The sequence below is a fragment of the Mustela lutreola genome, chromosome 6 (genome assembly GCF_030435805.1).
Source record: "Mustela lutreola isolate mMusLut2 chromosome 6, mMusLut2.pri, whole genome shotgun sequence".
Classification (NCBI taxonomy): Eukaryota; Metazoa; Chordata; class Mammalia; order Carnivora; family Mustelidae; genus Mustela; species Mustela lutreola.
The window spans coordinates 118191135-118217863 of NC_081295.1; the positions used below are offsets into that span (position 1 = coordinate 118191135).

Below are 26729 nucleotides of genomic sequence, written 5' to 3' on the forward strand. Positions count from 1 at the left end.
AGCCTTACACCGTGCTCTATCCCAGGACCCTGAGAGCATGACCTGAATTGAAATCAAGAGTTGGCCACATAACCGAGCCACCCAGGTGCCCTCCCCACCCCACCCCACTCCCGCCCTGAACTATCTTATTGATAGAGTTGTTGGTAATTACAAGTTTAAACTGAGAAATAGGATTGCTCTTAAATTTTCAGACTGGGTAGGTAAAGTGTCAATAGGACATACCCCATGTGTCTCTAGATGAAATGAGAAAGGGGAAATAATCATTTTTCACTTCTCTAAATTAGCCAGACCTGTGGAGCAGCATTACTGACTGACCTGTCTCCTTGCCCTCAGTTCACCTAGAAGGCCGCTGTGATGGAAGGATGTTTGATTGCAGAGATGTGGTATTCATTGTTGGGGAAGGAGAAGACCATGACATTCCAATTGGAATTGACAAAGCCCTGGAGAAAATGCAACGGGAAGAACAATGTATTTTATATCTTGGACCACGGTAAGCAGCATACTAGCTCAGTACACAGTGAAGTTATCTAAAGGACAGGGATTTAGTGTGTGTGTGTGGTATAAGAAGGAGGTCTACTTTCATTCTTTTGCATATAGTTCTTCAGTTTTCCCCACACCATTTACTGAAGAGACCGTCTTTTCTCTGCCATATAGTCTTGCCCCTTTTGGCACAGATCAATTGACCAAATAAATGTGGATTATTTCTGGGCTCTCTATCTTGTTACATTGATCTATTTTGTGCCAGTATTACTGCAGTTTTGTAGTCTATCTTAAAGTCTGGGAGTGTGATACCTTCACCTTTGTTCTTTTTTCTCAAGATTGCTTTGACTATGCAGGGTCTTGTGTGGTTCCTTATAAATTTTAGGATTATCCTAGTTCTGTAAAAAATACTATTGATATCTTTTTTTTTTTTTTTTAAGATTTTATTTATTTGACAAACAGAGATCACAAGTAAGCAGAGAGAGAGGAGGAAGCAGGCTCCCTGCTGAGCAGAGAGCCTGATGTGGGGCTCAATCCCAAGACCCTGGGACCGTGACCTGAGCTGAAAACAGAGGCTTAACCCACTGAGCCACCCAGGTGCCCCAAAATACTATTGATATCTTGATAGAGATTGCATTGAATCTGTAGATTGCTTTGGCCAGTATGGATATTTTAATAATATTTATACTTCCAATCCATAAGCATGGTATATCTTTTCCATTTGTGTCCTCTTCAATTTCTTTCATCAGTATTTTATATTTGTGACAACATGGATGGACATAGAAGGCATTATGCTTAAGTGAGAGAAGCCAGACTGAGAAAAATACCATATGATTTCAGTTATATGTGGACTCTTAAAAAAAAAAACCAAATGAACAAACAGAACAGAAACAGAATCATAAATAGAACAAACTCGTGGTTGCCAGAGGATTTGGGGGTGGGGGGACCTGTTGAGCACAAGGCGAAGGGGGAATTAAGAGGTACAAACTTATGGTTATAAAATAAGTCACAGGGATGAAATATATAGCATAGGGAATATAGTAAATAATATTGTGCTAATATTATATGATAATAGATAACTGAATTTATCATGGCAAGCCTAATATAACATGTAGAATTGACACATCACTATGCTGTACACCTGAAACTGATATAACATTGTACTCCGCTGTACTTCAGTAAAAACAAGTATATGTATATACTTGTTTTTTCAATCAGAGTTTTAGAGTTTTCAATGAAGTTAATGCTAATAGTGGAAACAATTAAATCAGTTAGTCATGGAGTGAATTAATGGGCCATATAGTATCACAAAGATCTGCGAGCCTGATTACTTGACTGTTGTGTGTCAAAGAGAGGACTGACAGGCAAGTTTTGCTGCTTATTTGTTTTGCCTGCCATATTGCCAAGACAGGAAGCTATTGGCCATCTCACATGATTCTCCTGCCTCTCTCCTTCCTTTTCTCTAAATTAGATGGGAGGCAGTAAAACATGTGAGGGTTGGAAGTAGAAGAAGCACTTGGATGATTTATTACCACTTGAATTTGTGCCACCTGTTCTTATACAGAGTCCCTGAAAAAAAAAAAAAGTGTTCTTCCTGGATCTAAAGGCAGCGGAGATGACTCATTTTTGCCTAAATTTTTCCCATCATAAGGATATCCATTAGCACTTCCCAGCTTAGAACTATCAGACACCAACAGCTCTCTTGTGAAAACATGTTTGGTATTATTTTTAGACCTAAAATTATACCATGAATCTAACCCTTCTATCTTGAGAAATAGACCCTTGAGAGAAACCAGGGTGTTTTGATTCTGTTTGCATGAATGCGCATCTGCTTATCTGCGGTCTCCTCCCTCTCTGGCTGCTTGGATTTCAGCCCCTAGGATTCTGAGTTCTTGAGGATCCGGATGGCCTGCACTCACCAGTAGGTACAGTTGGCCTTTTGTACAGTTGCTTGCCTTTGTGGAGCCTCAGGAGTAATCCAGTAACATATTCCTCTTTGCCCTCATACTCTAGCCCTAATTCTATTTCCCAAGTGAGGGTTTGGCCAAGCCTGCAAATGCTCTACACCTTGACCCGTTATACAGCCTTCATGGAGGCACCTTTTATTTCATGCTTTTTTCTCTGTCATCCATTTTCCACAACCATATTCCTGTTTTAGTGTGTTTTATTTACATTTACCCTATAGTTGTAGTTCACTTCAGGTGAACTTATTTCTCTCATCCTAGAAGGAACTGTTTTTTACTCAGAGCACAGAGAAGGCTGTCTCCTCCATATCCAGGTAATAGCTAATTATTTTTAATGTAGCTTTCTAAAATTGTAGTTCCAGACTCATATGAAGAGAGTGGTATTTATGTTCCCTGTGTGCTTGCTGATTTAAGCTCCTTGAGGATAGATAATTCTGCGTACATGCAAGCATAGATTATATGAATCAGTTCAATATATTTTGAGCCAGCTAACAAGACAGCGTGGGAGGCAGCTGTCTTAAGTTTAATGGCAAAGAGATACAGAAATCATCCTTACATACATCCAGGCAAATAGTTCCTTGCACACTTAAATTGTTTGTTGTGTCATTAATGGTTAGCGCCCCCCACCCCGCTCTGTACCTTACCAGCTGTGTCTGCTTGGGCAAGTCACTTAACTCTCCTTAGCCTCAGCTTCTCCTTCCATAAAATGGGGATAATAAGATCTACGAACATAAAGTTGTAAAGGTCTGAATGAGGTAATTAATGCATGTGAAGAACTCTGCAGCGTGCCTGACACCTAGAAACTCTCGGTGTATTTGCTGTGATTGCTACTGTGGTGACGATTTTTCTACTCCACTTTGCCCCTCAGACCACTTGAAAAAGGAAACCCCGTTTTAGCATACAGTGGATTTTTCCAATCTTTTCAGTCATAAAAGCAGTGTGTGGCCGGCCGGACGTACCCGGCGGAATGCTATCCAGACAGGCAGGCCGTCCCCATGACAGGCAGCTGTGAGTGCCCGCTGCGGGCTTGCTTGTGTTGCTCAGATCCCCACACACCACAGAAAACTGCATCCCAGTGTCGCCGTGAGTGTGGCTGCCACAGACTCATGCTCTATAGTTCTCTTGCGTCATCTGCATTTCGTTCTCTAGATGATGTTCAGGACACACCTCTGCAACTCTTACAGACTATTTGGTGGGATGTTTTCACAATCAATTCCTAAAACACATCCACAAAACCATTTTTTTTCCTTCTCAGCAAACAGCATCTTTTATATTGTGTTTAATATTGTTCAATACTTTTATATTGTATTCATTTCAGGTAAGGTATGTATGGCTAGTTAAAATTTTTTTCCCTCCCTTTCCTTATGTTTCTGTCCTGCACCAACCCCAGACTAAAACACGGGCTGCCAAGAGACATAGTGCTTAGTTATGAGGCAGTGCAGGTTAAAAAATAAACAGTTTTCCAGGGACACAGAGAGCCTGAATTTAAATCCTGGCTCTGCTGCTGCCACTTCGTGTGACTCTCCAGAAGCGCTACTCTCTGAGCCTCAGTTTCTTCATCTGTAAAAATGAACCAGTCAGTAAGCAGTTGTGGTACAAATACTTCTTGTATGCACATAAAAGCTTTAATAGTCATTAATAGTCACATTTTGTGTCTCTGCTGTCTGCAGGCAACTGTTAATTCAAGAACATTACTACCAGATTCTTTCTGTTACTGTAGCTTTGTATCTTTGGGTTAAGTCCTAGATTTCCATTTGTGGTGTTCTCTCAGTCAGATGAATTTGTGAGCCCCGGGTCCTTCGGTGCCCAGGCCCATCTAGCATAAGTCAGACAGCTTTCTGTATAACCTGGAAGTCAGACTAGATGCTCTCAAAAGAGTTTGGCGTGGGCTTACACCTCCCCAGGATGGTATACTCTACATAAGTGATCTCAGAGTCCTTCATGTGAAACCCCCCAGCTCCTCCACCCCTAGCCATGGGACTTTGATTCATGAGTTCCTCTAAGCAGCTTGTCTTATCCTCAGCACTGTGGACATTTTGGGCCAGATCTTTCTTGGTTGTGGGGGCTGTTCTGCATGTTGTAGGATGTTCTACCCACTACATGCTGGTAGCCCCCCGGTAGTTCTAGCAAACCCCAAATGTCTAGATATTACCAAATGTCCCTGTTGGGGGGGTGGATTAAAATCACCCGTGTCGAGAGTCACTGGCCTAAGGCAAGTGTCATACCGTCTGTTGAGTTTGTACCTGTTGAGCACAAGGTTCCAAATGCCACATGCTGTCGGTAAACATGATCAGCAAAGACTCACCTGTCTACCTAGTTCCTAGCAGTTAAGGAATGTTCTGTTATTTACCAGATGGTAGAAAGCAAATAGGAGCTACATAGGTCTAAGAGCTCGAAGTACAAAACTAGTCATGACTGCCTAAAATTGGCCACTGGTAATTATGTCCTCTTTGATTTCTTTGCTGAAGATACCCTTTGCCCTGCTATTAAAACTACCACATTCCTACCAACTCTCTTTGTGTCTCTGTGCCTCTCTCTGGCTCCAGCTTTTATTTTCTTTTGTAATAGTGGAGGTGAGTTAAGCACTTTCTTCCTGAAAAATTCAGGCAGGGGGTAAAGAAAATGGTATAAGCAGCAGGATAGGAGTCTACCCCCTTCTAGTCGTTTTGCCCCAGAGAAAGGGAGGTATTAGCAGCCACTGGGTTTGGGCATCCTTCAGCCCTGAAAAGTGGGTGTTTACTAAGTTATCTTGCAGTACCATTCCATATATTCAAGAGTAGTTTGGCCTTGAAACATACGGGAACAGAATATATTCCAGTGAACATTTCTAAAATATGCTGGGCATTGTACTGAACGCTGGGAATCCATTGGACCAGACAGACCAACCACCACCAGAACTTCCATTCTAGGAGATGTATGCTTCTTGAATGCTTTGGGTTTTTCTAAAGTCTTTTGGTGATCTGAAAGAAAATAGAAAAACAGTTTATAGACCCTCAGTCATTTTCTTCAGTACATTTTGGCTCCCAGGCATCGCGTTTACGGCATGATAGCTGCGGAGCTCTGAGAGTGTTTCTCTTGATGGGGGTTAGAGCTTTGCTAGGGCTGGTCTGTAAAGTTAAAAGCGTCTTATAACATAGCTGCTAATAAATAGCATTGTAACAATCACAGTGTCTTTTTTCTCTGTCCTGCTGATAAAGCTTCGAGGGAAAGCCCTGATAACCAAACAATGGCTATTTTATAAAAAGAACTAGATATTACATAAAGCAGAGGAAAAGACAGTGACATTTAAAATCCCCTCAAGGGGCGCCTGGGTGGCTCAGTGGGTTAAAGCCTCTGCCTTTGGCTCAGGTTCTGATCCCGGTGTCGTGGGATCAAGCCCTGCATCGGGCTCTCTGCTCAATGGGGAGCCTGCTTTCCCCTCTCTCTCTGCCTGCCTCTCTGCCTACTTGTGATCTCTCTGTCAAATAAATAAATAAAATCTTAAAATCCCCTCAAACAAGCTTTCCCAAGGTGTACAGGTGTTAACATTACATGTGATGATGGAGAAAAGAAAACGAAATCTAGCCTGGCTCCTTCAAAAGCCAGCAGGGATACTACACTGTACCTTCTGACCCACAGCTGGTTTGTCTTCATGGTCCCCAATGTGTGTAGAGTGCAGATGAGAGCTCTGTGCTAACGTGATGCCTCAGAACACCAGAGGAAGTGCCTGGAAATACATCAGTTCTTTTAAAGTTTTGTTTTCTTACTCTCCATTTCAGATATGGTTTTGGAGAGGCAGGGAAGCCGAAATTTGGCATTGAACCTAATGCTGAGCTTATGTATGAAGTGACACTTAAGAGCTTCGAAAAGGTGAGAAAATAACCAACTTCTCTAAATCATGGTAGATTTCTTCTCTGTCCACTTCCCAGAAATGACTATCTTACATTATTATTTGTGGTGTGGATAGATGGTATTTATTCATATGTTGTGCTTTTTGTGACAAAGTTTGTTTCTTGCCTTTGACACTGCTCCCAGAGTCTGGGAGAACTGATACTGCACAGCCGATACACAGCTAAGGAGCTCAGTGTTCTTATTTTGTTCCTACGTGTCAGCCTTTTTTTTTTTTTTTTTTTAAACTTTTTTGGGTAGAATCCAAGACTTGTTCCCTTATTTGTTCCTAGACTTGTTCTTTCTGTACTTTTTTTCCTGGGTTGAAGACAAAAAGGTTCACGTTCTGCCAAGCAGTTCTTTGGGGGAGTGGGGTGCAGTTTTCCGAAGCTGAATGGATTGTACCCTTCTCGGAGTCGTGGAAAGGAAGTTATCCAAAATGCAAGGCATCATGGACCATCAGGCTCTGTGACAAGAGACACAAGAGACAAACCTGCTGACCCTCCAGCCTTGCCTTTTCCTACCTGTCCAAGTCTAAAAACGAGAGAGTTTGTCAGTTGCTTTGGGTTCCAGAAGCAGCAGCCCTCCTGAAGCGTGTTTGTCTCGGGCCTACCTCTGGAGGCTCCGAGCAGCAGTTTCACCAGATACAGAGCGAATGCCTGTGCTTAGGCATACCATCACGGCCAGCAAAGTCCCCTCTGCAAATCTGAGGCCCCGCTCTCCCCAGAGAGCTTCTAAGAACTGCATTCTGTAGGCCTGTAGCGCTACCTCGGTGTTCTGTACGTGAAGCTGTGGACTGGAAATGTGACTGTTTATATTCTGTTAGACTTAGTAAGGAAATCATTGCCCTGTGGGGCTGGAACTTTGGGCCAGGAAAGTCAGGGGAGGACTGCTTTGGGATTTTCCCCCAACAGTGACCTTCCTGATCATACCCCTCACACTCCATGTTTCCCCCAAACAACCATATTATGCTGTTGTCATGACCATCACGTATTGTCCGGGTACCCCTCCTGAAGGCCTGCCAGCTCAGCTCCGATCCTCCAAAGCTGCCTCCATAGCACGATGGTTTTTATTATTAAAGAGAGAGAAAATAATCTTTAGCATATGGTTATTTCGACCTTGGCTTTCCCATTTCTATTTTAATCAAGTAAGCCGCCACAGCCCCCACCCATCCACAGCCCAGAGGACGCTTCTTTACCGCGGTGCATTCTCACTGTTGTGTGCTATAAGGAGCCCCCACGCGCTCCCTGCTCCGAGAACGTGGCTCCAGGATATTTGAAACTGTGTATATTTGAAACCATGTGAAAGCGTGATGTTGTTGGAAGCAACATTTTAATTCTCTGCCTCATAGTATTAATAACACACTTATACCCCATAGAAGCCAAACTCCATATAAAAAATGCTGAGGGCCCTTATTACCACATTTTAAATTAATAGAACTAAATTGTCAGAAGCAACACAGGGTTGCCAGAAAGACTGGTAACTCTCATTATTCACTTGGTGGGATGGGTGGCAGCAGGATACATCAGTAATTGTTTCTTGAATAGAGAGAATTGTACGGTTACCCACTCAAGTTTCATAATTCCTGTAGTAGTAGCACTGACCCAGCCACTGTCGTTTCCCCTAAAGGATCCCAGATTGTTCTGGGACTCTTGCCACTCCCTTTAAATCCAGCTATTCATACTGAAAGTGCACTTGGCTCTGGATTCCTATCTCTAATGGTGGAGAGTGATAATACACATACGAAATAGCAAATGGTCACGAAATCCCTGGAAATATTTCTACATCTATGTTTTGCTTGAAGTCCCCCAGATATCCATCTGCAAGTTGACACAATTTAGAAGCTTTAGCTGTTCCAGTGGAGAGACAATGACCTGGCCTGGCATTTAAAATATTGTTTGTGAATATACGCCTGTGACTTGACTACAGTAGTGTTCCCATTTTAGAGTTTGAAACAGAGGCTTGAGAGAAACAACTTGCTGAAATTGTAATGGCAGTTTGCTGGGGAAGTCTGTGGGAGGGCGATGAGGGACGTTGGGTTTTGTTGTGTGTCCTCACCTCATAACTCCAAAGATGCGCTCTTTAACAGCACACAATGGCTTAGGTTCCTTACTGTGCTTTTGCCTGCTCTTCCTTCTTGGGCACCATGGGCCAGACTGCAGCTTGGTCATTGTGGAAGGTGAGTTCTAGCCTAGCAGTGAGTGGGCAGTGGCACCCAGTTTTAAGAGCCAGTGCATTTTGAGGTGTGGGTATCCTAGAAGAAGCTGCTGTGTGTTCTTACAGCCATTAGCTGATGCTCTTTCCTTCTCTGTTCATCTAACCGTTGTTACAAATTTACACAACAGGCCAAAGAATCCTGGGAGATGGACACCAAAGAAAAATTGGAGCAGGCTGCCATTGTCAAAGAGAAGGGAACTGTGTATTTCAAGGTGTGTTGAGTCCTTGTACAGTCTTTTCCATCACAAAGAATTTGTTCAGGTTGTCAGTGAGTTGTACTGACATCCCCTACTCTGAATTCTAACAGCACCCTTTTGGGTAAGAGTAAGTCTGAATTTTTACAAGTCTGTCATTTTCAGCATTAGAAATGGTGAGAAGGAATGGATTAATGTGACAAAAAGAATACAGAGGTTTCTTTTACACATTCTACTCCAGATTGTAACCATTCATAAAGGCAGGCCAGTTCTGGCTTGCCCACCCTCCACTGTATCTCGCAAGACCTAAGGCATCTTTTTGGTACATAGTTGGCACTCAGCAAGTGTAGAATTAATGAATCGGATAATTGTTAGCAAGTGAGAATTCGTGGAGGTAAGTTTCACATCATCTTCCTTTCCGCTGTCTCGGTCGAGCCACGGAGGCACATGACAAAAGGAAAGAACTCGCACAGATTCCAGAAGAAACCAAAAGGAAGAGAATATTCAGTTCCTCTAGTGGCCAACATGATCCCTGCCACATTTGGTTTTGTGAGGAATCTTGAGAAACTCCTGAATGACATTCGTTACTGATTGCTTCTTGAAAGCCCTTTCTAGTTATATCTAGGAATGAATGTGTTACTTCCTCACTTAGATCTTAAACCCCCCGAGATAAGAGAAAAAGAAATAGCAGTTCTCATCAGAATGTTCTGCCCATTGCCATTGCTTCCCCACCCCCAACCAAGTACCTTCTCCATGCCCAGCAGAAAGGGTTTAGAGAGGAAGAAAGTGAAAGAATGGAGTTTTGTCAAGGTTTTTTTTTTCTTCTTGTTTATGGAGCATCTGCTCTGAGACTTGCTTTTGCACGGACAGCCTTGTCTGGGGCAGGGGGTAAGCAGTGCTGCCTCCTGTGAAACAGCTAGAGAATGATGTAAGACTATATAACCAAGGCAGAATTCACACAGAAGGGCCAACACGTGCCGTGGTTGTTTTTCAGACTGTGGAAACAGACCCATTATTGGGCCATGATACCAATTTAGTGGAAGTGTATTGCATTATGTAGTAAAGATAAATTTTGTTTCATAAAATTTGTTCAGTTGTGTGTGAGTGGGCACTGGATCATAATTGAAAACGTATTTCTTACTGTGGGTTATAGCTAAACACATTTGAAATCTGTTGGAATAGTTAATATATGATTATTTATATTTATCTATAGCTATTATATATACTAAGGTAATGTGTATGGATCACTGGAAAGCTTGGGGGAATAGTGTAATAAGCTCCAAATTGGGAAAACCGGGCTTTATGGCTCCAAGTGGTTTAAAGATATTTAACATTGAAAGAGGTTACTCTTGTGTGTGAAAGGTGATAGAGTTACGGGCGCCTGTATGGCTCAGTGGATTGGGCATCCAACTCTTTTTTTTTTTTAAAGATTTTATTTATTAGTTTGACAGAGAGAGACAGTGAGAGAGGGAACACAAGCAGGGGGAGTGCAAGAAAGAGAAGCAGGCTTCCCGCTGAGCAGAGAGCCTGATGCGGGGCTTGATCCCAGGATCCCAGGGTCATGACCTGAGCCAAAGGCAGATGCTTAACAACTGAGCCACACAGGTGCCCTGGGCATCCAACTTTTGATTTCAGCTCAGACAGTGATCTCAAGGTCATGGGCTCGAGCTCTGCATCGGGCTCCACTCTCATCGGGGAGTCTGCTTATCCCTCTCCTTCTACTACTCTCCCTGCTTTCTCCCTTTCTCTCTCAAATAAATAAATAAAATCTTTAAAAAAGTGATGACGGGACACATGGGTGGCTCAGTCAGTTAAGCGTCTGCCTTTGGCTCAGGTCATGATCCCAGGGTCCTGGAATTGACCCCTGCATGGGGCTCCTTGCTCAGCAGGGAACCTGCTCCTCTCTCTGCCTGCTTGTGCCCTCTCTCTCTCTCTCAATAAATAAATAAGTAAAATCTTTTTTTAAAAGTGATGGGGTTAGATTAAATGATCCCCAAGTCTTTTTTCAGCTCTAAAGTTCTGTGATATTCAAAACTCTTGAAAAGTAATTTTGATTTTTTCTAATTGAACTATATTGGCTACTTCTAAGCTATTCAAGTAAGCTTCCACATGAGTTATGTGTAGACTCAAATACACAATATGCTAGAATGAAATATTTTTTTGTAAAATCCCTTAGAACCATAGGTCCCAAATGGTGTTTCCTATAAACCTGGAGTCTATAAAAGTCCTTACTGTATTTTTACTTCCCAAACTTCTAAGTAGAATATTAATAGTTTGGGGATGGGGGGGAGTTGGGGTTTTGGCATCTGACTAGAATTATATCAACTCTGTGTAGTAAAACAGCTCAGCTATTCAGAAGCTCTAATTGGTTGCTGATGACTCAGAACTTTAGGGAACAGTATTGGTAATGAAGTAATGTGGCAAAGCCATGTGTTGTATTGCTGTGTGCTGAACACAGAGATGGCCAGAATTACTGATCGGTGGCAGAAAGCAGGGTTTCTGTGTCCGTACGGTTACTTAACTTTGTCACTTCTGAGCATCACAATTGCAGTAGTGATTTGTGTATTTCATAATATTAAGAACCTTCTAAAAATTACTGATCTTTGGATAAAATCTGGATCAGCAGTCACACATATGGAACATATTATTTTTGACATGCAGTTTGATAGACAAAATCTGTCAAAACATTAGTCTGTTGGGGGAAAATTAATGTAAGGTTGAAAACCACTGACCTAAGACTTTTCTCCCAGAATGTCTCTGAACATTTTGTACTACTAGAGACTTCCCTTGAGGCACCTTCATAATTATAGGTAAAAGATCCCAGCAGTGGTCCTAGTTTTAGATGTAAGACTTAAAAATGGTTGGTAGATAGTTTCCTGTACACATTCCCTTTTAAAATTTCAGGGCAGGTTTCAATCTGCCACTGTGCCCTCCTGGGCTTCGTATTTCCGAGTGTTTGACTTGGCACGTTGAACACACGCACAGAGTCCAGATGTGTGGGTGAGAGCAGAGATGGGGCGAAGTAAAAAATCTACATTTCATGCCATCTAGTACATTACAGCTCCGTTTTCATCGACCTGTGAATTTGGTTTACACATAAGTAGGTAGATTTCTCCCGTTAGTAAAGAGCTGAATTGCACTCAGTTTTAAAATGGGAGTCGTTTTGCTGTTTAGATTGTCAGCTCCTCATATCAACCTCTGAAGGCTAAAGAGAAGAAAGGCAGAAGATTCTCTTCATTTAACTCTGAAAATAATTAACAGAGAACAACATGCTATTGTGCCAGGCTTTGTGCAAGCCAATTAAGCAGACCTGATTTTTGCCCTCAGAGCTGATAGTGTCCTGCAGGACAGGAGCATTAACTATCAGACTTGACTAGTGTTTCTCTTTTCTGACTTGGAGACAGAGTGGTAAGAAGGCTGAGGACACTGCAGTGATACGGGACTCTCATGCCCCCTTGTGCTCCTTGCGAAAAAAGCATTTCTCGAGCAAGTTAGTTAAGGATCCTGGTTCAACCACCAAACCCTTTTCAGACAAACCAGGCTTTGCTGTGTTTTGACTTTGCTGAACCAAGAAACCAATGCTGTAATTTAGGAACAAGTCATCCATAACTCTAGAATTTCTGGTTTTTAAAAAAACTCCTAAGGAAGTGTCCGCCCTGCCTTCTTTCTTCTCCCTTTATTCATTTAGCACAGCATTTCTCAGCCGTGGCACTACTGACATTTGGGGCTGTGTAGCTCTGTGATGCTGAGAGGCTGTCCTGTGCTTTACAGGATGTGTAGCAGCAGCCCTGGCTTCTGCCCACTAGATGCCAGTAGCACGCACACTCCTTGCACACATTCCTTGCAGCTGTGACAAAATATTGCCAGATGCCCCCCCAGGGAGCAGAATCACCCCCACGCTGAAAACTCTTGTTTTAGTACATTAGAAGCAGAAATACCACAAAACGAGATTCTTGTTCGTTGGAAGTTGAGCTCTAAGTACAGTCAGGAGACAGATGAAAGAGCTTTCAAGAAATTAAAATGCTGTATAAATGTAAAGGAACTGTTACAAAGTCTGTTAGGTTTTTTGAGTTTTGGCTTTTTGGTTTGTTTGCTTGTTTTTTGAAACCATAGCCCTCTACCATTCTATTATTTAGAACCTACCATTATTATTATTATTATTATTATTATTATTATTATTATTATTAATTTATCTGAAAGAGAGAACAGGAAAGTGCTCAAGCGAGGGGATGGGCAGAAGGAGAAGCAGGCTCCTGCCTGAGCAAGGAGCCCAATGTGGAGCTCAATCCCAGGACCCTGGGTCACAGGCTGAGCAAAGGCAGGTGCTTAACCGACTGAGCCACCCAGGTACCCCAGAACCTACCATTATTATAAGATCTGAGTCATTGTCCTCCGTGGCTTTTTTCTTTCTCTATGATAATACATTAGGAGATAAAAAGAAAAGGTAACAGGTACATTTGAGGAGGACAAGAAAGAAGCAACTGACAGAACAGAGAAAATACCTGTCCTCCTTACTAATCTAAATAAAATGATACCTTTCATTTCTATGCACTTCTCCATTTTTGCTCCCCATGATAGAGAAAGTTTTGATTGCATAGTTCTATCTTTGACCTTACTATTTCTTCAGATCTTTACTAGGGCTTCTTTGTGCTAAGTATCTTTGGATATTCCAAAGGGATAAGACATGATTCCTATCCTCAGTTGCTCCCCATCCAGCAAGAGAAAAGACAGAAAGAAAGAAATGACAAACCCTGAAACTCAGGAGGACTTTCTTCTCTGTAGTGCCTCAAAAAGTAGTGGACCTCAGGCTCTGATAAAATGTAAGTGTTGTCTTTATTACCTTGGGCTGCCATAACAATATCTTCTAGACTGGGTGATATAAAGAACAGGAGTTTACTCACATTTCTGGAGACTGGAAGTCTAAGATCAAGGTGCCAGCAGGGTTGGTGTCTTGTGAGCGTGCTCTCTTTGGGTTCCAGATGGCTGCCTGCTTGCTGTGTCCTGAATGAACTCTCCTAGGTGCTAGCGGCAGGGGAGAAAGCGAGGAAGGAAGTTCTGTGGTGTCTCTTGCAACGGGATTAAGTACATCATGAGGGCCCCCATCCTCGATCCCACTGAAACCTGATTACTTGCCAAAGGCCCCATCTCCAGATACCATCATATTAGAGATAGGCCTTCACCCTGTGAATCAGGGGCACAGGAGACACACAGTTCAGTCCATAGCATGCATAATATAATTTTCTCAAAAATTTCAGCATTTGTTATAAAAGGGCCTGGATTTCATTTTCTTATAAATAACCGTATCACAAATGTCTGAGGCCGAGAGGATAATAAACTTTGATTTTAGTACGCGTTCCTTCAAAACTCTTCAGAATTTTTTCGCACTGCCCTTCTATCGCAGAACCTGTGGGTGCTATAAGTCTTCTGTTCCCTAAACAAGTCACCTGTGAAGTGGGATGTTCAGTGGGGCATGTAGCCTTCCTTTATTTCGGACTTAGACCTTCCACTTGGAACTGGTCTGCCCCATCCTCATCACCAAAAATCAGCATCAGGGCTTCTTTCTACGAGTGGAGCTCGTTTCTTATACCAGACACTTGAAGTCTTTTGTAACTAGAACATTCTCGTAGATTTGCTCCGGGTTTCTCTCTTCTTAGTCTTTGGGTGACCTTTGGAGTATGGGGAAAAACCTCTACATTGAGGTATATACACTGCTTTGACTGTGGTAAGTCCTAGCAACATGATCTTAACACTGCTCATGGGTCAGACTTCAGGGATCTGGCGACAATTCTGCCACCTGATAGGATGTGTCATCTGCTTTCAGGCTTATAGTCAAATCCTTCAGAGGAGATTCCTCACCTGTACCCCCTTTTATTTGTGTATTTACCAGCTGTCACTTCTTTCATCCTAAAATGGCAATAAACACATTGTCCTGGCCCCATAATTTCTTGCATGGAGCATATATATAATTAATTCACACAAATTAACTACACAGTTGTTATTCATAATTGTTAATTTTCTACCAATCAGGTAAGAGCAAAAATACGGTAGGAGATTTTTCTCATGTAGTTCACCGGCTGACATCTATGTGATTTGTGTCTTAGTTATTTATGTTGTATGCTGTTCAACTATGTGTATTTCCATTGTCTGTAGATCAGAGGTCAGCAGACTACATCGTTTTAGGAAGTAACATTCTACTAGGACACAGCCACATACACTTACAAGCAACCCTTGAGCAACATGGCTTTGAACTACACCAGTCCAATTATATACGGACTTTTTTCGATAAATGCAGTACAGTATCATAAATGTATTTTCTTTTATGGTTTTCTGAATAACATTTTGTTTTAATATTTATTGTAAGAATACCATATATAATACAAATAACAGGTAAAATGTGTTGCTCAGTTGTCTGTTATCAATAAAACTTCCAGTCAACAGTAGACTATGAGTAAAGTTTGGGGGAAGTCACAATTATATAAACACTCATCATCAGGGAAATGCAAATGAAAACCACAATCAGATATCACCTCACACCTATTAGAATGGCTAAAATCAACAACACAAGAAGCAACAACTATTGGCAAGGATGCAGAGAAAGGGGAACCTCCTTGTACTGTTAGTGGGAATGCAAACTGGTACAGCCACTGTGGAAAACAGTTTGGAGGTTCCTGGAAAGTTAAAAGTAGAACTGTCCTGTGATCCAGTAATCACACTAGTAGGTGTTTACCCACACAAAAACAGTAATTCAAAGGGATACAGGCACCCCTATGTGTATTGCAGCATTATTTATAATAGCCAAGATATGGACCCAAGTGTCTATCAGTACATGATAGATAAGATACAGAGTAAATATATAGTAGAATATTATTCAGCCATAAAAAGAATGAAATCTTGCCATTTGCAATGACACGGATGCAGATAGAGAATATGATGCTAAGTGAAATAAGTCAGAGAAAGACAAAACACCGGATGATTTCACTCATGTGGAATTTAAGAAACAAATGAGAAAAGGGCAGGGGTGTGAAGACCAACCAAGAAACAGACTTAACTACAGAGAACAAACTGACCGTTACTAGAGGGGAGCTAGGTGAGGGGAATGAAAGAGTACCCTTGTCATGATAAAAAAAATTAATAAAATGATAAGTAATTAAATCATTTAAAATAAGTTCTACACAGATTTTCAACTACACGGGGAGTCATAGCCCAAAGCCCTGTGTTTAGGGATCAAACATATTTACATATTGTCTGTGACTACTTTTGCACTACTGTTGACCGAGTTGCAACAGAGACTGTTTGGCCTGCAAAGCCTAAAATATTTATTATCCCCTTTACAGAAAAAGTTTGGCAACTCCTGGTTTAGATAACTAAGGTTTTCTGTATTTGTGACTGGCACTTACCAGCACGTAGTCTCTACTGTGGAGTGCTGATCATCAGGAGAAAAGGGAAAGGTAACTTCCCCTTCAAGTAAACTAGTGATAGAGTCTAAAACTACTCACCAGCCTTATGAAAGTGTGATAAACACTAGCACCAAAGAATGTCACCCAAAGCCTTGATGCCCTCCTGCTGGAAGAACTGTCCCCTCGGAAAAGGATGAGATGGTACTTGCTGGAGAACAAACAGCATTGTAGAGTGCACTGTCCTCAACCAGCTCAGAGGCCACTGGCACTGCAGAGAGAATGGGAAAGGGGGCCTGCATGGCCGTCTCCTAAGAGCAGAAAGAACGGATCAAATATCATGGTTAGTATGAGGGGATTGTTTCATTTGGAGGATTTGGTTGTCTCGGGGAGGCCTGAGCTTACAGTTCTTGGGTATCCCCTCCAGAGTCTTTACAAGAAATAATCCCTAGCTTTTTTTCTCCTAGGGAGGCAAGTACATGCAGGCAGTGATTCAATATGGGAAGATCGTGTCCTGGCTAGAGATGGAATATGGCTTATCAGAAAAGGAGTCTAAAGCTTCTGAGTCATTTCTGCTTGCTGCCTTCCTGAACCTGGCCATGTGCTACCTGAAGCTTCGAGAATACACCAAAGCTGTGGAATGCTGTGATAAGGTAACGAGTGATGTGCATGTAGATATTCCAGATCTTTTTCTCCATCTTCATACTTGGTCATCTTTTACTTTTTCTAAGCCAAGGGGTGGAGGGCTTTTCATTTTGCTTTCTTTTTTTTTTTTTTTTAAAGATTTTATTTATTTGACAGAGAGATCACAAGTAGACAGAGAGGCAGGCAGAGAGAGAGGGAAGCAGGCTCCCCGCTGAGCAGAGAGCCTGATGCGGGCCTCGATCCCAGGACCCTGAGATCATGACCTGAGCCGAAGGCAGCGGCTCAACCCACTGAGCCACCCAGGCGCCCTCATTTTGCTTTCTTATATACACTTGTTTACTTGGGATTATTTGTTTCTCATTATGAATTGGGAAACTCAGATTGCGATTGCATTCAGATTTTTCTTTTTAAGATTTATTTCTTTTAGAGGGAAAGAGTGTGCACACGCACGCAAGAGAGTGGGGGAGGGGAGAGGCAGAGGGAGAATCTCCAGCGGACTCTCCATTGAGCAAGGAGCCTGACACGGGCTCCATCCCACAACCCTGAGATCATGGCCTGAGCCAAAATCAACAATCAGATGCTTAACTGACTGAGCCACCCAGACACCACACAGTGAGGCTTTTCTGATGCATAGACTATAATATGTTATGAGTAGTTTTGTTAAAATTGGGGTGCCTGGGTGGCTCAGGGAGTTAAGCATTCAACTCTTGCTCTCGGCTCTGGTCATGATCTCAGGGTCCTAATTTCAAGCCCCACATTGGGCTCCACACTGGGCATGAAGCCTACTTTAGAAGAAAAAAAAAAAGTTAAAATTCTTACAATCTATGACTTTTCTTAAATCTGTGGTATTTGATATTGGATATAAGAACTCCTCAGGTTCAATGTAATAAGAACAGACTTAACTTAAGCATTTCAAGACTTACGTATGATAGACTTGGAGCTGCTTCCATAGAGGATGTACACAGGCCACTTCCATATACTTCTGGGATTGTTTCTACAGGCTCAATTTCCAGGTATGGAAATACAGAGCCAAAACCTGGGATTATTGAATATTATCCATGTGTTTTTTTCTCATTATTATTGGCAACAAAAAAAATTCTTGTTTTCGTTTTTATTTTTGGTTACTAATGAAATCATACATCTTTTCATTATTAGTCATTTGCATTTCTTCTGTGAATTGCATGTTCATATGCTTCAACTAGATTATTTGTCTGATTTATATTGATTGAGGCAGTCTGTACATTATTACTGTTAACCCTTTGCCTGCCAGTAGGAACCTTGTTCTCCTCGCTTGTAAGTATAGTGTTAATATTTTAATATCTGTCAGATCTTTTACTTTCTAACTAGATAGTTCTCCCCCACCCTAAGATGATAAAAATAATGCTGTTAAGTACTTGCAAAACCTACTCTAACTAGGTGTGCTTTTTAAAAAACTGATTAAAAAAATAACTATTATATTTTGATGGGGGAGATTGCATGTAAGTGTATTTGGCCTAGAATCTTTCGTGTTTTGATATGAGGTAAAAATTTAATTCTTATTTTCCATGTTTATAGCTAGTCTCAGCTCCATTTATTGCCAAGTTAATCCTTTCCCTACTGATTTACATTCCCACCTTTGTCCCTCTTAAATTTTTTAATATACTTACACAGGAATCTGTTTCTGAATGCTTCGTTCTGTTCCATGGAACTGTTTGCACATAGACTAGCAATCAAACTTTTAATTTCAGTGGTTTCATAATGGTTTTTTTCCCCTTGTGGTAGGTCAGTCCCCTCCTATTTTTTTTTCCCCAAAATTTTCTCTGCCATTTTGGGCATTTACTTCTTCCACTGAATTTTAAAATGAACTTCTACAGAGGCCCCTCCCAAGTCCCCTTGGGATCATTATAGAAATTGCATTAAATACAGAAGTCCATTTGGGTATAGTTAGTTGTGTTTTGATCAACATTATTTAATTACCTTGAGTCTTATCTCTTTAATACGCTTTTTTTAGTCCCCTTGGCCAGAAAGCTTTGGTAAGTCATTTAAATACTGAACTTCTTTGAAATGTCCACAAATTATATTCATGCTTTCTAAAATGTAGACCATCTGTCCCTAGGCCCTTGGACTAGACAGTGCCAATGAGAAGGGCTTGTACAGGAGGGGGGAAGCCCAGCTGCTCATGAACGAGTTTGAGTCAGCCAAGGGTGACTTCGAAAAAGTGCTGGAAGTTAATCCCCAGAATAAGGCTGCACGACTACAGATCTCCATGTGCCAGAAAAAGGCTAAGGAGCACAATGAGCGGGACCGCAGGATATACGCCAACATGTTCAAGAAGTTTGCAGAGCAGGATGCGAAGGTATGTATAGACAGAACCCCCTTGCCTTCGGGTATGTCAAAAACTGACCTTGCCCCTTTGATTTTTGTGTCAAGAAGGTTAAGCATAGGGTACACAGGCAGGTAGACAACCCGAGAGGCACAAGAGTGGACAGAATGATTTCTGACCCGATCTGAGGCTGGTTTGGATCCAGAAGTAGAACAGGCTATTCTGCTCACCAGACATACACAGTTGTGAGGCACTGACATGTCCATGGAAGAGAGGAGAAAAGGAAGTTCCTTGGAGATGTACTAAAATTTGCTTAAAAAGCAAACACATCAAGTATTTTTTCGGATAATGCTTCTTTGTTGAGACTTCCCATATTCCCAGGAAATTGGCCACCATGGGGAAGCCCCACCATCATACCCTTTACATTGTCAGCGCCCTCTCCAGCCAAGTTGTATTCTGGTCCTGAACTCATCCTCCACTCCCCTGCCCTCTAGTCACGGCACTCCCTCCTCCCTCCACCAAGCCAGGCACGTTCACCAAAGAAAAGTGAAAGCTACCCCCTCGTAACTGCTGGCAGCACTGCCCTGACTTAGCCACCCAGGCAGGCCTGGCGCAGTATGCGCCATGCTCTCCTGCTGTCTGAGGCCAGGCCAGCAGTCAGCAGGAGCCAGGAATTATTTGAATGTTTCAGTTCTTTTGATTTCTTATTTCTTCCTCAGGAAGAGGCCAGTAAAGCCATGGGCAAGAAGACCTTAGAAGGGGTCACCAATGAAAAGGAAACAGAAAGTCAAGCGATGGAAGAAAAAGCTGGAGGCCACGTATGACCCCACGCAAAGGAGGGAAGAGCCCTAATGAACTTGGCCCCCTCCTCCATGGGCTTTCACCCAACTCAGGACTAAGCAGTGTTTAATGTAAAGTTTGTTAGAGTCTGTGTGAGTCTGGAAGCAAATGGCAAAACCAGTAGCTTCCCAGAAAACAGCCACCCTGCTGCTGCCCAGTGCTCTCCTTGAGGGGGTGGCATGGGACCACTCCAGGTGGAACAAAATGGAAATGACTTGGTGTGGCGAGATTGAGCCAGCAGCTAAGTCCAGCTCATTTCAGTTTCTGTCAACTTTCAATATCTAATTCAGGGTCCCTTGAGATAATCCTAACAATTTGAGGCTATCTGTTACATCTGATTGAACTTTAATAGCACTGCAGAAACCTAAAAATAAATGTTTCATGACTTTCTCCTTTCCTACCGTTGGGTGGGGGAGAGGAGGAGGAGGTTTTGTTTTTTAATTGACTGAAGTGCTAGCATTTTTATCCAATAGAACCCATGGGGAGAGGGGTCTGGAATTCCCTCAGGTCCTCGGCAGCACCAGACTCAAAAGCCAGAATCTCAGCAGTCACTTGCTTGCTGACTTAGCCGAACTCCCCCCTCACTAAGCCAGCCTGCTTGGGAGAGTGGGACTCTCTGCACCCAGCCTGGCCCTGGAGGAGGGAGTCTGTCCTTCCCAAAACATTCTTCAGCAATGATAATGAGCAGAGGGAGTTTCTAGATTAGCTTCCCCTGCAGTCGATTAAGTTCTGAGATGCCAGAATTGTGCTTTTTCCCCTCCTCTGTCCCTTGTAGGATGTAATGTTGAGTACAGTACTGCCAGCCAGCATTGCTGCTGCTCCGTTTCCTATTACCATTCTAACCCTTGCTATTAAGATTTGAAGATCTGTTCTTAAAATATCTCTGACCTGGGGTGGATTCATTTACATATCCATTTAGGATCCACGCAGCTTTTTAATTTTTTTTTTTGTCTTTAAAAATTACCGGCTCATAAACATGTATACTGGTTTATGAAACTTTACTTACACTCCTCTATCATGCAAAAAAAATTTTTTTTGACTTTTTACTACTAAGTAGCTTGATTTTTTAAAAACAGTATCTGTGGAGTTGAAAAAAGAAGGTGGTATTCTTGTACATTAAGGGTTCTCCTCACAGGTTTGGCACGCAGTAGCTTTCTTTCCCTGCCGATGGCTTCTTTGTTCTGGTGTGAGTTGTGAAAAAGAATTGAAAACCGCTTCCCATGCAGACACATCTCACCTAAAAGCTCCAGTCCCACAGCATGGAATCAGAGCAAGTCTTAAAATACATACACATAGTGGAGTCTTGGTCCTCACGGGTAAGCGAGACTGAGCGTGGCTTTCTCTCCCTGCGGCCTGAGAAGCACTTGTAGGCCCACATTTGCAACCGAAGGAAACAGTAGCTCCAACCTGGAACATCTCACTTGGTAAAATCCTAAAGAACACTGGCAATTACTAGTTTTTACTTTAATGGTGGTTTTAGCAAAACACTTCACCTGTTAGGTTAGGACCCACATCGAAATCTAAAAATAAAATCCTTTCCATTTATACCAGTTTTCTTCTCCATAGAACAAATGAAAATTGAATTGTTTCTCCTTTGACAACTAGAATCCTTTTAATTTTTCATTCTTGTCTTTTTTCATAAGATTTCTTTAAAAAGCCCCAGTCTCACCAAGTAAACATGACAAGCAGAAGTCAATTTTGCTTTGTTTGCTTGACTCCTTAGTATTTGTAGCTCTGTTGACTAAAGCAGGACTCCAGTGAGGCCAATACTGAGATTTGATCCTAAAAAGGCCAGTTAGCTTTTTGCAGGTAACAACCCAAAAATGATTCCAAATCTTAGATTATCCCAGCCAGTTGACTCCTGGGTGTGTATTATGGGTCACTTCATGGCAGGGGAGAGCTGGGGTGTGCGGGTGGTTCTGAGCAAAGGTTGGTGAGGTGCCCATCACCACTCAAAAAAAAGAAACTTCGTATATTCTTGTTATCAAATTCAGTAATCTCAATTTGTCTGGAAACCAGCAGATGTCTTTGAACCATCTTTCAGACTGCATTTGGAGCGCTGAGGCAGCATATGATGAATTAAAAACTTGTTTAAAAAAAATCATTCAGATGCACTTTTTTGTGTTCCTCAAACAACCAAATGTGATTTCCCATTATTCTTGGGTTTTGTTTAAATAGTCCTCAGGCAAATTTGTTTTGGTTGGAAAACTAGTGTGGGCCAAGCTGAAGAAATGCGACCTCAGAAAATTGGCTGGAGACAGTGTGGTCCTCCTCGCTCTGAGGCAGACCTGGAACTCAGCATCGGGCTAAAGGAGTGATGCATCTTTGTTCAAATGAACCCAACCACCAGAAAAACAAGAGGAATTTGTTTTCTCGTCTGCTGGTAGATTATTCCACCACGTTAACTGATTGTGTAAGGCAGGTTCAGTTTGGGAAACGAAGAGGCTTCATCGTGCCCTATGTAAAACATGAACACGTGGCAGGGATATTCTGGGTGCAGCATGTGTTTCCTCTTCCTTAAGTGGCATATTTCATCAGATACTCATAGTTACATACCCTGAAGTCCTAAGGAGAGCCCACCTAGACTGCAAACGAAAGGCGACACAGCTGTGGGCTGGTAGCGAGCCTGCCTCTAGTGGTTCTTACCGCTGGCACCTGCGCAGGGCCCTGGTGGGCTCCGGCCGCTACCTTTGAGTCTCTCAGAATTCCTTCCTTCATCTCCAGGTTGAATTCGACTCCTACCCCTCTGCTGCTAAGTTACCTGGGAATGAAATAATTCCCTTTATTTGCATGTGTTTGCTAAGCAAATAGCGATCATAGTAGGGTTATTTAGGATAGCCAGAGAAAGTTTCCCAGCTGTAAGTTTGTGACCTGGGTGATTCAAGGCAGCCTGTGTCCATTCCAGACCAGGAGGAGTATCAGTGAAGACCTTTGTCCACACTTGCTCAGCCTTCTTAAGCACAGTGCACTGGGATGTATTCTCTCAGACTGCAACGCTGGGGGACCCGCCAACATTTGTGACAAAATACATTGAATTTGAGCTGTTTAGTCAAAATCCCAAAGCTCCAAATTCCCTGACCTAGCTGTATATTATTTCCATCAATTGGCCGCTTATGTGTTTTAATAGCAATGACTGGCAAAATTGTACATAAAGGGACATTCTTTCATGGCTTGAGAAAGTTTTCAGGGACCGTCATTCAGCGCTTTCTTACATATTTTTCTCCTACTTGGCTGACATTCGGAGTGGGGGGTAGGGACAAATACTAAGAAAGTAATTTTCAATAATTTCAATTCAATAATTCAATAATTTCATCACTGCTCTTTGCATAATTTATCTCAATCGATAACTGCACATCAGGTACACGTGTGACCTTAGCAATACATTGCAGAAAAGGGACACTGCAGAGAGTAACTCCCAGGAGGACCTTTGTTAGCATCCCTTTGGGGCTAACCACTACCTACAGATGGGACAACTGGAGCATAGTACCCTATACAGGGATTCCTCAAGGCTCTTGGAGAACCAAGTGGGGGAGGGCCCAGAATGATGAAGCGGCCACCCACAGTCATCCAGGTCAACTGATGGGCTCTCAGAATTCCAAAGTAAGTCTTTTTCTAGTCTGCGGGATGTCCTGACCACTGGAATGAGCTGTTGGTAGTTCTTTAAAATCCTCAAGCATTTGGTAAACCTGAAATGGCAGCAGAGCCATAGGCCTCATAATTAAACTTTGGAGTGAAAATAGGGGAAATGCACTAGTATGTAAAGGATAGGTATGTTTTGCTTTTTAAAGAAGCTCTGGCAAAGCTGGTGGAAGGGCATTCAAGAACTTTCCGTGCCATCTTTGCAGTTCTTTTATAAATCTAAGTATATGGATAAAATACTCTACCCAGCTCCAGAAACTCTGCAGTAATTTAAGGAAATAACTTAAGATGTATGCAAAGATTTAGTCCCAAGATAGTAATAGGAAGTAAATATACATAAAAGGGGATTAGTTAAGTATAATGAAGCATTACATCAGTGGTGTATTCTACAGTTAGTAAAATGATACTGTACAAATATTTTCAGTGATACAGTATAGGAGTGCTGACAATACTGACTTCATCTTTGGCCCTCCCTCATGTTCACCTTTGCTCAGAAACCTCTCTTGGGGCTGTGTGTTCTGGGTCTCGGAGGTTCATACATCCCTTAGAAATGCCCATCAAAGGTGATGGGGGGGGGCTTCTTTTGGCCTCCCGTGAATCTGTTCGAGATCGTTATCTGTTCCTTTCTGATGCACAGGTGGTGCCACAAGATCTGATCAAAAGTTAGCTGTAGTTAGGTCCATGTACACCCTTTGAGGTGCATGTGAACCCCCTGGTCTCGCTACAGTGACCTTCAGCTTGTCCCCCTACCCTAAAATCTGTGGGGTAAGGTCTGGATCTTGCAGAGAACAACTATACAGCCACCACGGAACATCCTTCCTCCAACCCACCACTGTAGTAAGTTACCCTGAATAAAACTCTGTGTAAACCATTTTAAAAAAAGGAAAATACTCTGGGTTGAGAGAAGGAATTTTGGTGTTTAGGTTCTTTTTCAGATCTTCTACTCTGGGTATTAGAACACAACCCACCACCTTGGAGTCTGACTGAAGCAAAGAAAATGCAAAGGTTTTCCTTTCGACTCTGCTCATTATGAGCAGACACTTAAATATTCCTACTTGGAGGACCTGCACCTTTATCTCCTTAAAGCTTTTGACCAAGGAGATAAGGTGGGAAGAACAATGAGCCAATGATTGGTTTGGGGGGATGTCATGTCCAATTCTAGCTGCTCTGCTAACTTATCTGATATCTGCTCATAGCCATCTTTTCCCACTGAAAATTCCTGATCTCTTCAGTCTAAAAATTTAAGCCTACATGTATACTCTCACCCTCTACAGACACCAAAGTCTGACATAGCCTGGACATACAGTTAATACTCATGTGACCACCACTGAGGGATCCAGGAACTCACTTATTCCTTGACTCCTCACTGTCTCAGTACCTAGTACACCATCACCAATCTAGTACACAGTAGATGCTCAATAAATTGGTTTCCTGTCCTTTCTCATACAGCAGTCCCACACCTCGATCTCACACCTTTATTCCTTTACTTGTCTTGATAATGTGGAAGCCAGAACCATGTGGTTTTCTAGCAATTCCTACAACCTGATTTTGGTGTTAAAATCCTTGAGATGGTGAACCAGCAGCAACTTGAGTAGAGGGGGTGGGGCATAACTGCAAAATGGATCTGTGTATTCAGGCTATGCTGATTTTAAATCTGCCTCCAGTCATACAGATAACTCATAGAGTTAACCCTGAATAGATCAGGGAGGAAGATTCTGGAAAGACCACAGAGGAGGACGCACCAGAAATCTCTCCGTACCTCCACAACAGTTGCACTGGCAGAATCTAATATAACTATTTTGCAACTCTGGGGTCTGTTGAAGACCAAAGGCAACTTCCCAAGGAAGGCATGGATGGTAAGTTGCAGTCAGTTTCACTCAATTTCAAGTCTTAGCACCATAGCAGTTTACCCATCTGCCACCCCAGCCCGGCAGGAAGCTCTGCAGGTTTTTCTGGAGCAGCTCCCACAGCAAAAAGCACTCTGCCCCTGAATATTGGGGATCACATTCTCCTGATGGCTGCTTCTGTTCACTGAGCTGCAAAGGTGGGTAGCGTCATTTAACCTACCCCTGTTGTTGCAAGCTCTTCCCACTCTGGTGAAAGTGACTTCCAGGGAGATTTAAAGGGTCAGCAACCTTTTTGCCCACCCCTCTTCATTTTTCACATTTTCCCCTTTTGAGCCATTAAAGACTAGAACATTCAGAAACAAGTGTGCATATTAGGGGTAATTAGCAAGTGACAGTACATGGCTAGGAAAGGGCTCAGGAAAGACCTTAAAAAAGACATTACATTTGCTGCTCAGTTTGTTCCTCAGCACAGAGACAGCCTACAACAATTAAAACCAGTAACAAGCAGCAAACACTGGGGAAGGGGGAGAAACTGATTTCTAGACTTAATACCACATCATTAGATTCAAATGCTAGTGTTAAAACCACAAGGCATACAAAGAAAGAGGAAAGTGCAGCCCATTCAAAGGAAAAAAAACAAAAACAGAATCTGTCCTGAAAAAGGATGGAAGGTATATTACACAAAAACTTTAAAACAATCTTCAAGATGCTCAAAAAATTGAAGATATAGAGAAAGTCAAGAAAATTATGTAAATAAAAATGGAAATATCAATAAAGAGGAAACAAAAAAATTTTTTGAGCAAAGCACAATAATAGACGTGAAAAACTCACTAGATAGATTCAAAGGCAGAGCTGAGCCAGCAGAAGAGAATTCGCAAACTTTAAAGACAGGACTGTGGAAATGGTCCAGACTGAGGGGCAGAAAGAAAAAGAATTGAAAAAAGCAGATGGAGTATAATCGACCTGTGGGAGACCATCAGGCTGACCAACATTCATACCATGGGAGTCCTAGAAGGAAAGAGAGAGAAAGGTGGGGGGTGGGGGGGAAGAGAACTGTAAAAGAAATCCTGACTTCCTAAACTTAGAGGAAAACTTCCTAAATCTAGTGCAACACATGAACATAAAAATCCATAAAGTTCAACAACTTCCAAATTAGATGAACTCAAAAGGACCCACCACTAGACACATTATAATCATACTTCCAAAAGCAAAAAACAAAGAACAAATCTTGAAAACAGCAAGAGAAGCAAATTATCACATAGAAGGGAGACTCAAAAGATTATCTGCAGATTTCTCGTCAGAAAATTTGGAGGCTAGGAGATAGTTGGCCAATATATTCC

The 26729-nt window shown here is 42.2% G+C and overlaps 1 protein-coding gene and 1 long non-coding RNA gene across 8 annotated transcripts in view; one reads left to right on the plus strand and one right to left on the minus strand.

The window, feature by feature from the left end:
• FKBP5 (FKBP prolyl isomerase 5) overlaps window positions 1-20344 on the plus strand; it is a 121644-nt gene extending 101300 nt beyond the window's left edge. For 5 of the 6 annotated variants that reach the window (XM_059178526.1, XM_059178525.1, XM_059178529.1 and 2 more), the window contains exons 7-12: window positions 334-490; window positions 6203-6293; window positions 8657-8740; window positions 16584-16769; window positions 18857-19096; window positions 19783-20344. In XM_059178526.1, the coding sequence (XP_059034509.1) occupies window positions 334-490; window positions 6203-6293; window positions 8657-8740; window positions 16584-16769; window positions 18857-19096; window positions 19783-19887 (863 nt within the window). In that variant the 3' untranslated portion in view covers window positions 19888-20344. The remainder of the gene's footprint in view (window positions 1-333; window positions 491-6202; window positions 6294-8656; window positions 8741-16583; window positions 16770-18856; window positions 19097-19782) is intronic. The other variant, XM_059178530.1, reaches the window with a different exon arrangement.
• LOC131834200 (uncharacterized) overlaps window positions 489-26729 on the minus strand; it is a 109863-nt gene continuing 83622 nt past the window's right edge. For both annotated transcript variants that reach the window (XR_009354790.1, XR_009354789.1), the window contains exons 3-4: window positions 13624-13744; window positions 489-5404 (exon numbers count right to left, since the gene is read on the minus strand). This is a non-coding gene — a long non-coding RNA (uncharacterized LOC131834200). The remainder of the gene's footprint in view (window positions 5405-13623; window positions 13745-26729) is intronic.